Source organism: Buteo buteo, chromosome 7 (assembly GCF_964188355.1).
Source record: "Buteo buteo chromosome 7, bButBut1.hap1.1, whole genome shotgun sequence".
Taxonomy (NCBI): domain Eukaryota; kingdom Metazoa; phylum Chordata; class Aves; order Accipitriformes; family Accipitridae; genus Buteo; species Buteo buteo.
Window position 1 is genome coordinate 13984303 of NC_134177.1, and position 9385 is coordinate 13993687.

At 42.6% G+C, this 9385-nt stretch overlaps 1 protein-coding gene across 2 annotated transcripts in view; it reads left to right on the forward strand.

Annotated features, from left to right (window-relative positions):
* OSTN (osteocrin) overlaps window positions 1-7540 on the forward strand; it is a 111196-nt gene extending 103656 nt beyond the window's left edge. For both annotated transcript variants that reach the window (XM_075033241.1, XM_075033240.1), the window contains exons 3-5: window positions 2404-2621; window positions 6292-6371; window positions 6666-7540. In XM_075033241.1, coding sequence (XP_074889342.1) covers window positions 2404-2621; window positions 6292-6371; window positions 6666-6688 — 321 coding nt within the window. In that variant the 3' untranslated portion in view covers window positions 6689-7540. The remainder of the gene's footprint in view (window positions 1-2403; window positions 2622-6291; window positions 6372-6665) is intronic.
* The last annotated feature ends 1845 nt before the right edge of the window (window positions 7541-9385 follow it).

The following is a 9385-nucleotide window of genomic DNA, read 5'->3' on the forward strand; positions in this document are numbered from 1 at the left end:
GAAGACCACCTGCACAAAATTTACAAATTAAAGGAGACAGAATAGACTAGGAGAGGGAGGGAGCAAAGTACCTTGCCTAAGCTTGGAAACGAAAGCAGCGGATTAAATGGGAGAATTGGCTCATGTTTCATCCAGGACAATATGCAGGGGTTGCACCTGAAAATACTTTTACCGCATTCTCTTTTTTTATGTCATCTTGACATAAAACATATTTGTCAGGAAAGGTATTTATGTAACAGTTTTATGCCATAAAAAATCAAGGATCTAAAAGTTTAATCAAAGTAGCACTGTTTGGCTGTAGGGTCTTTACATAGGTTTTTAAGATCAGCTTAGAAGTTAGATGCATACTGAAGAATACTGCTGGATCCTTCTACCTTGCTCTCTGTCTTCAAATGAGCATGCCCTGATTATACAAAATAATATTTGTTATAGAAAACAGGGCCTGGGGGAACCACTCCCCACATCAATGCTGCTGCAGCTGCTGTTCTAGTGCCACAGAGACCTGGTACCCTGTCTCTATCAGTGATAGATTTTTGTGAAAAGAATATAAGAGCAGAATATCTTCAGAGACCTCCTGATCCAGAGATTTGCACTGGACCAGGGCATGTTTTAGCTGCTGATGGGCCTGAATTTGTCTTTGAAACAGTTTAAAATCTTGGTATCCATGACATCCTTTGGCAATGCATTCCACTTCATCTATGTGCTGTGTTTAAATTGTAGCTCCTTATATTTACTTTAAATCCACCATCTGGAGACTTCACTGGGTGGACTGAGGAGCTTTTTTTTCTTGAGGAAAAAATTACTAGTCTTTATTCACCTCTTTGCTGTTCATAAGTTTACAAACCCTCCACTGTGCTCCTATATCCCACACTTACCTCTGCTTAGCTGTGAAATTGTACTTTGTTCAGTGGTTCACCATAGGAAAACTCTTGTCTACTTCTGATTATCATTTTAGCTGTCTCTTTACTCCTTAGAATCATATTATATCCTTTTTAAGACAAAGTAAGTGGGACTGCACAAAGTACTCAAGAGCAGAGGCTATTTTTGACATTCTAGTTTCAAGCATTTTTGTTGATATTTATCCCCATTAACGAGAGGGGAGAGTTCAGTCTTTTTTAAAGGCATAATTTTGTTGCAAACCTCTATGAAAATTTTATAACCCTGAAAGGGAACAGCAAGGATTGCTCAGTGCACTTGAGGCTTATAAAAAGTAAAGTCAGAGGACAGTACGAAATCCTTTACAAAAGTATTAACAGTGCTACATCATTTGTGTGATCATTGTGGTCTTTGTGCTCCTCCTTATATAGAGATCGCAGTTTTATACACTCCATCACGGGTTATGCCACCCATCAGTAGTGGGCAACGTCACCGCCACAACTATGGTGTGGATCACAGTAGAGACAGGCTTATTGCATCATCCATGTGATAGCTTCCTTTACATTTGTACTAAACCCACTGTGTATGAATAAGAAAGATAGTGGTGTGCTTCTAAAGATAGACGAAAACCTGCTTCAAGGCATATAATAAAATTTTTGGTTAGATATTTTTATCTAATTCTGTGAAGATCAAGTGGAGCAAGAAGGCAAACATTTCATCTGAAGAGAGAATGATTTGAGCTTAACACCTGCTTTTGTAGACTAGCTGCTGCCCTATATTTTTCTGTTATTTGCAGAGGAGCTATTTCACTTTGGTCTCTTTCATTTCTTTCTTGATAGACCACAATATTCCCAGTTATTCTGGATAGCAAAGTAGAGTTTGATTTTTGAAAAGCTGATTAAGCCTAATGTCATAACTAAGGTTCAAAATGCTGTGTCGATTCAACATACTGTTCTTTCCTTTCCTCCTCCCCACAAAATGTTATTGCATAAATTCTTTGAATGTCAGTGCTGAGTTTTTTGCATAACAATTAATTAATTTTTTAGCTTTGGATGGAAAATTCTATATAAGTTTTCATTACTATTTATTAGCATTCATTTAAAAAATGAAAATCAGTTTCCTGAAAAATACCAGGATGGATATTGGAGTCTGGTAATGGTGATTGCATTTTTTAAAAGGATTAGATTACTCAGCTCATGCTATAAGTGATACTGATCACACTGCTGAGATAGGGGTAGTGGGCTGGCCTACAAAAACAGGCTTTGTGAAGTAAAAAATTTTGATAATTCTTGTGATAATAATGAAGGTGAGTTCAGTTCTATTAAAAAAAAAAAATCCCAACCTTTTATGGCAAACTCCTGTGGGTGGAAAATGGCCACACTTCACAGAAGGAACTTTGTTTTAAAACTTTGTCACAGGTTCAGTATCCTAGCGATTATGTATTTATAGGACTGCTGCTGTGACGCTAGTTGAAATGGTTTTTCTGGAACTTGAGCAGCAAGCAAATATCCCTGCTTTCTTTTGCAGCCTTTGGAGCCTTCTGCTGCTCTGGGCATGGGAGCACATCCCATTGCCAGTGAAGAGAAGTCACCCACCAACCTGGCAGCCAAACTGTTCCTTCTCGATGAGCTGGTGTCTTTGGAGAATGAGGTGACTGAGACCAAGAAGAAAAGAAGTTTCCCAGGATTTGGATCCCCAATTGACAGAATTTCTTCAACCTCTGTGGATGCTAAAGGCAAACAGAGGTAAATTCTTAGATGCTCCTACCAGTGATAAAGTTGGAAGAAGGCTGTTGGTAGGTGCCCTGGATACAGGTGGGTTAGCTTTAACCACCAGCGGGTTTACTGGTCAGTTGTGAGGTGCCTGTGATCAGGGTACTAGAATCTCTTCAGAAACCATTCTGGTTGCATGGTGTGTAATCCTTCAGCTGTGATGAATAATACATGCGCTAGTGCATTTACCCCTACAGTGCCATACAGCTAACAAAGAATATTCAAGCATATGCATTTTTTAGTACACTTCTTTCCACTGTTGTAAACTAATATTCAGTTTAAAACTGCCTTTTTGATCATGAGATTATTTAAAGCAAAAATATGCCTGAGGTTCAAAAGCAGAGGGGCAGGGCTAGGTGTTCCTGAGGCTGGGGTGAAAAGAAGGTATGGTGGTGTGCACATCTTAAATAGCAAGATGAAGATGAAGAACACATTGTGAAAATGGGCAGACGGGTAGTACAATGAGCTTCAAGACCTCAATCAACTTATGGTAAGCCAGGGCTTAATCAATACAGCAGTACAACAACACATTCACCGTACACATTTGAAGATAAGCATGTTTATAACAGGGCTAAGCAATGATGCTTGATATGGCTGGGGAGAGCCAGTGAGTTTGGGGCAAAGCTCAAGGGGCTGTTAGCTATATCTGAAAGAGCTTAATTGTCTTGTTCCCTTCTTCTGGTAACTGTCTTCTTTTGGATGGAATTCCCAATGCCACAAAGTATTTAATAACATGCTTAAAGCTTAATCTGGAAGTGGAAAGTATTCACAAGAGCCAGTCAACATGACAAGTATTTTTTTCAAACAGAGTTTTGCAATATTTTCTTGTTGTTTTTCCATTTATCCACCCAGTCCGCTACTCGGACTTTTTGACTGCAGCCAAAAGTGATAAAACATGAAATTCTTAAAACCTTGAGTAGAACTATTCTGTTCTGTATATCTCTTCAAGCGATCAAAACCAGCTCATTCTTTGTTTGCTTTTTAGCATGTTTTGCCTTTCCAAGGGAAGAAATACAGGGTCATTTTTGAAGCCGCCATACCTTTTTTGCAAAAGTACATGGTATTCCCAATTTGTCTCATGCTTTTTGGGTGGAAATCTTGTTTCATTCTACATGCAGTACAAGGGGGGAAAAAAAAAAACACAAAAAAAGGAAATTGTGGTGAAAAGTGTCCAAGTTTTCTAACAGCTTGTCTCTGAATAATGAGCTTATGCAAATGAGTGATACACTGCACAAAATTCCTCCTTTCCCAGCATCGATAGCACAGTTTGCAGTTTTGTGTTGAGATTATCACTTGGGGGGAGCTGCTTAGCTTTTAAGTTTGGGATTGACTCATTTATTAGAACCATCTGAGCTGCCTTGATCACTGCATTGATAGTCAGAGACTACCATCAACATGGACCGCAGATCAGATGAGCGCTACGAAACAGTAGTAAGGCTGTGCCTTTGGGTGGAAACAGGCTGAGGCTGCTGCACTTAGAGGAGTAAAACAGAGGGCTGAGCACCCCATCACTGTTGTGCTCACAGTGGAGAGCAGCCCATTCGTTCCCGTACCAGCTGAAATGGTTACCTTTAGAGACCAGATAATGGTTTTTGAAGTGTGAAAGTTGTTAAATAGATTCAGCCCCCCTGAATTAATACAGTGTGCGTAGTGTCTGGCAACACAACAGAAACTTTTGGAAAAGAGCAGATCACGTATAAGTACACTTAACAGATTGTTCTGGCCCCTGCCAGTTACAGAAGGGCCCAGATCCTAATCTCGCTCATCAACATCAATTTATGAAGCTCTGAAAGCACGGGAAAAGCATCCAAGAAGACATGAGTCTTCAAAAGAGGTCGAAAGATCCATAGCTAGATGGAGAGAAAGAGACTCTGGGAATCTTAGAAAAAGCCTGCTTTAAACAGAAAACATCACTTTGTCCCTACTAAGTGCTGAAATATGCCCAGTCTGGAAGATGGAAACGGCAGGGGAGGGAGCGGGGGCTGTCCTGTTGTGGCTCGGGATGGCCACAAGAGGGGAAGCTCCGCTGCCTGCTGCCTGCCTGCTGCCTGCCTGCTGCCTGCCTGCTGCCTGCCTGCTGCCTGCCTGCTGCCTGCCTGCTGCCTGCTCGCTGCCTGCTCAGCCTCTCCTATGGGCATGACTTCACCTTTTCCTTCTCTGTTTAACTACAGAGCACCCCCCACCCCCCACCCCTCCAATCCCACCTGGATTCCTCCTTGTATCCAGCCCGGCTCAGGATGACTCCAGCAGCTCAAGTGTCCCACTTGCCCCCCCCCAGCTTGTGCCCACACCTGGGGGGAGAAGAGCGCTGCCCTTGAGGGTCTTTCTTTCCCTTTGCTCTCCCTATGGCTTAGTGCAACGTGGATACGTTTCGCGATGTTCTGTGGCTGCCTCAGCGTGACATTTGTGGTGCTCCCTCCGTGTGTGGTACACCATCAGTTCCCATTTCTTGACCTCGTCTGAAAAGCAGCTAGAAAAGAGGTGGTATGAAATGGGCTGCCGATGCTGGAATGATGCCTCTGGGCTTCAGCCTGCGCCTGAGAGGTGTGAGGAAAGGAGACTGCTCCCATGAGACCACGGACTAGACAGATAGTCCTGGGTGGGGTGTGCAAAGCCCCCAAAGCCCCAGGCTGAGTGAGTGTGGCAGTGCTAGCACGTAAAATTAGATTCCAGTGCACCATAGCATGCTCTTCTGCCAGTTACTTTGCATTTGCCAACTTACAGAACAAAATTTCTTTTTATTTATGTTCCTTGACAAGGACAGATAGAGAAAAGAGTTCATCTTCCAGGGCTTCTCTTGGACCTGCATTTCACTGGCAAGTATTTCCAAGGGCAAAAGTTGAGGTTATTCTCAGCTGCAGAAAATCTCACCATTTCCCCAATTAACTAAAATAAAACTTCTGCTGGTGGAAAAAATGCTCAGAAATGCTGAATTAAGATGGGAAAACTTTTTGATATTAGAAAAAAGGTAATAAAATATTCCTGCATAGAACTTCTTTCAGGCTTTCCTCATGGCCTCATTCATCAAATCATCAGGAAATGTACCATATGGAGGAAAAAAAAACCCAAACCCAAAAAACTCCCATTTTCAATCTTAACAAAGGGTTACTACTATACAATTTTGAGAACAGTGCATTGGAGGAGACCCCATAGGAAAATCGTGCTAGGGCTCCTTTGACTTGTCCCCTCTGTTACTGTGCAATACTTTCTACCTCCTTGCTTATCTTAGCCCCAGTTGGCCCTGGAAATTTCAAAGATCCAGACTAATGGGGCACCTGAAGTATGTGATATTATGCATGAAACAATTCCCCTTTATACGTGCAGTGTATCTCCTTTCTTTTATGAATAGCAGTTAACCTGTGAAGTTATTTGTTTGCTGCCAAATGAAAACAGGGAGAGTGGATCAGCATCAGCCAGTCTGTAAAACAGATGCAACTCCTGCCTATTCTTCTGTAAGACAAGTGAAGCATCTTGTTTTTAAACACTCACATCTTTGGCTGCTCCTGCCCAGCTGTTCTGTTTGAACAATAGGTTGTTAGTGGGATGCATGGAGGAATCAAAGATATAGTAACATTTTGATTATTCCTATGATGTCTTTCCCCAGTTCTTTCCCTCCTTCTTTGCTTTTTTTTTCCCCATGCAGGAAAGTGGTTGAGCTGCCTAAGAGACGGTTTGGAGTTCCTCTTGACCGGATTGGAGTGAGCCGTCTTGGCAACACCAAGGGTTAGCAGTTCCTGCAAGTAAGCCAAAGTACTCTGGGTGTGGGCAGGCTCGGAGAACCCCACCTCTTCTCAGTTACTTGGACGTACTCAGGTCATGCCTGTAGGCTTGGAAAAAGTGGCTTGGGGAATGATGGCTTCTTATAACGTGGATTGTGACTGTCAATTAGTACCCCCCTACAAGAAAACAAGTATTCCTAACATTTTCATCTCCTGTAGACCACCTTACAGTGTGTTTGTCCAAACCTTGCATTTCTGGCATGGGAAAATGTAATGTTTACTGCTTTTCTGCCTACAGGTGCTTCTGTTCTGAATGATTGATGCTGTATTGGAAATATTACAGAAATATGGAAGATGCATCACAGCATGTTTTGTCATTGACTAATGATACAACACTCAAGGAACTGACCTCCTGCAAAATCTGTTTCACATTGCATTTTACAAATGTTGCATTTACAAATAATAACAAATTCAATTCATCAGGTCAGAATGCTCTCACAGTTGTGCACGGTGTCACTGATAGGAGGGAAGAGAAAATATGTATATAGTTTAATTGCATGGCATTTATTTCTTAAACTTGCAGAAGTTCATTATGCTAGCAAGGACTGTTAGATTTTTTTTGATTGAAAATAAACTTCCAGAGATGCCAACAGCAGTCCATGAAAAGCAGACAGTTTGCTTTGCACATTTCTTTCAAGAGGGTGTTTGTTTGGTAGATGAAGGGAGGATTTAACAGTTACGGGACAAAGGTAGAATTTATTTGAACTGCTGTTCAGGAGAAGATGTCTACTGACTTCACCAGGAGTTAGCGTGAATAAGAACTGTGACAATACCTTAGTGTTTGTCATGATGGTTTTAGTAGTCTTCCTCTTATCTCTGCACCATATTTAGACATGTTTTCATCATATGGCAGATCCTGAAATGTGGTAAGACTTCTAGTTTCCTCCTCTAAGCTGATGAATACATTTCACTCCTCCCTATGCATAACGTAGGATAGCGTCCAAATATGAAGTCATCTACTTCCTAGGCCATCTGCATCATATGCCTTATTTTAGCCTCTTGATATGTGCATGGGGCATAATCAGACATCCAACTCGAAAAGTTCAAGTATTTCTCACTCTGGTAAAATGTAAACATGTCCTCTCCACTTCATTTCAGAGTAAAACGGGTTATCTTAAATCCTGTTTCATGCTTTTCACTTCTTTCCAGACTACAAAATATAGCTGAAAAGAGCTGTTTGCTGACATCTTAATGCTCAGATTCCTAGCTGATATTTTCTAAACTCACACGCTCCTTCTTGGGCTTTGGTCCATGTCAGCTAAATTCCTTGGATTGCTCTTCTTGGGTATAAATCATCCTTAGCATTGCAAAGGAAGATCCATTGAGAAAGGGATTATGCAGAAGTAAGAAAAAAAAATTATTCTTCCCAAACCCCCTGTGTTAGGCAGAGAGTAAGGCTGGAGATGGGAATTAAGCGTTAATTTCCTAATGTTACATGAGGCACCAAGCACCTGGCCATTAGCTAGCAAAATGGGGAAAAATACAGTTGGCGTCTGGGTCAGCTACAGGAAAGGAGTTAGAAAGTCAATGAGTCTTCGAAGTTGAAGCTATTGTGAGGATGGGGACTTTGGGGCAATTGCCCCGGATCGGGCCATGGTGGGAGATGAGGCTCCCACTCAGAAGGGCAGGTAGCATCCAATTCATGTCTGAGAAGGGCCAGTGCTCAGCCATAGCACGAGCCTTTCCCATTTTCCTTCTTGCTTACAGCCCTGCCTTGAGACCAGGACTGGCCCAGTCACAGAAAGTCTGCGAGAAACTTTGCTTTTCTTGACATCCCCAATATAGGCTAATGCTGCTGAGAGCAACTGCACAAACCAGTGAGTCACATCAAGAGGTGCCCCCATCTTTCCCATCAAGCAGAGCACTCTCTAGCTGAGTTAGGTGATCATTCCTCCTTCGGTGGGTGAGTTGTCAGTACTTTGGTGTGAGGTGAAGCACCGCAGATGCTTTCCAGGCCAAGTTCTTGAAAGCCATAGAAAGAAAGAAGGGCTGTAAGCCCATATGTGGTCATCGTGGGTTTTTGGTCCCTGCTTTTCCCCTGACCCCACTCCTCATTTTCTGCCTTTAAGCTCGCAGGTGAAGGCTCTGAGAGCTCTATCGAGTGGGTGCATGTAGACTAGGTGACTTGAGACAGCATCTTCTGTCCGTGCTAGAAGCAAGTCTGCAAATGCAGTCCCAGGCAAGCCCAGACCCTGTCCTCTGCAGTGCACTGCCATCACCTACCCTGAGCCCACCCTGCTGTTTAGTAAATAGTTGTCTTCTTGCACTGAGCTCATGCAGACAGCCTGCAGATAATCTGCTTGCAAGGTAGCAATATGTATGGGGCATGGGCAGATTATGGAAGTGATGAACTGACCACTCATACAGCTGTCTGTCAAAAGCAGCATGGACAGAGTCATTGCGTGATATATTTTGGGAGACTCGGATCAGAGGAATCCAATGCTAACACAGAGGCTTTGCAAAGACACTGCTGGATCATAAAAGTATTTAACAGTTGGCAGGTATTAGCCTAGGCTTCCAAATAAAGAGGGGTTTTAAAGCCTGTAAGTTGTGTGCAGAAATGCCCTCCATCTGAAAGGGGAGGTGAAAGCAAAGCAGGACAGAGGTGTCCGTGGTGGTGTTGCGTGGAACTGGAAGCTTCAGTCCTGCTCTTGGCTCCCACCTCACTGTGTGGATTACTTGAGAGAAAGCAACAGCCTTTCTGTTCCTCTTCCCCATCCACCACAGAGCACACTGAGACCTTCTGTGGCTCAAAAAGCACTCTTTCAAATCCATAAGTTGTCAGGGGCTGTTTAAAATATGATGATGTCTGAAAGGCTGAACACCACAATTTGTTTTTGTAGACAATATTGGATAGCTTCAGTCATTGTGCATAGCACAGAGGGCAACAAATGTGAAATGAGGATATACAGCAGCATCCATTGCACGCTAGATTTGCCCTGTGCTGCCTGTTTGCAA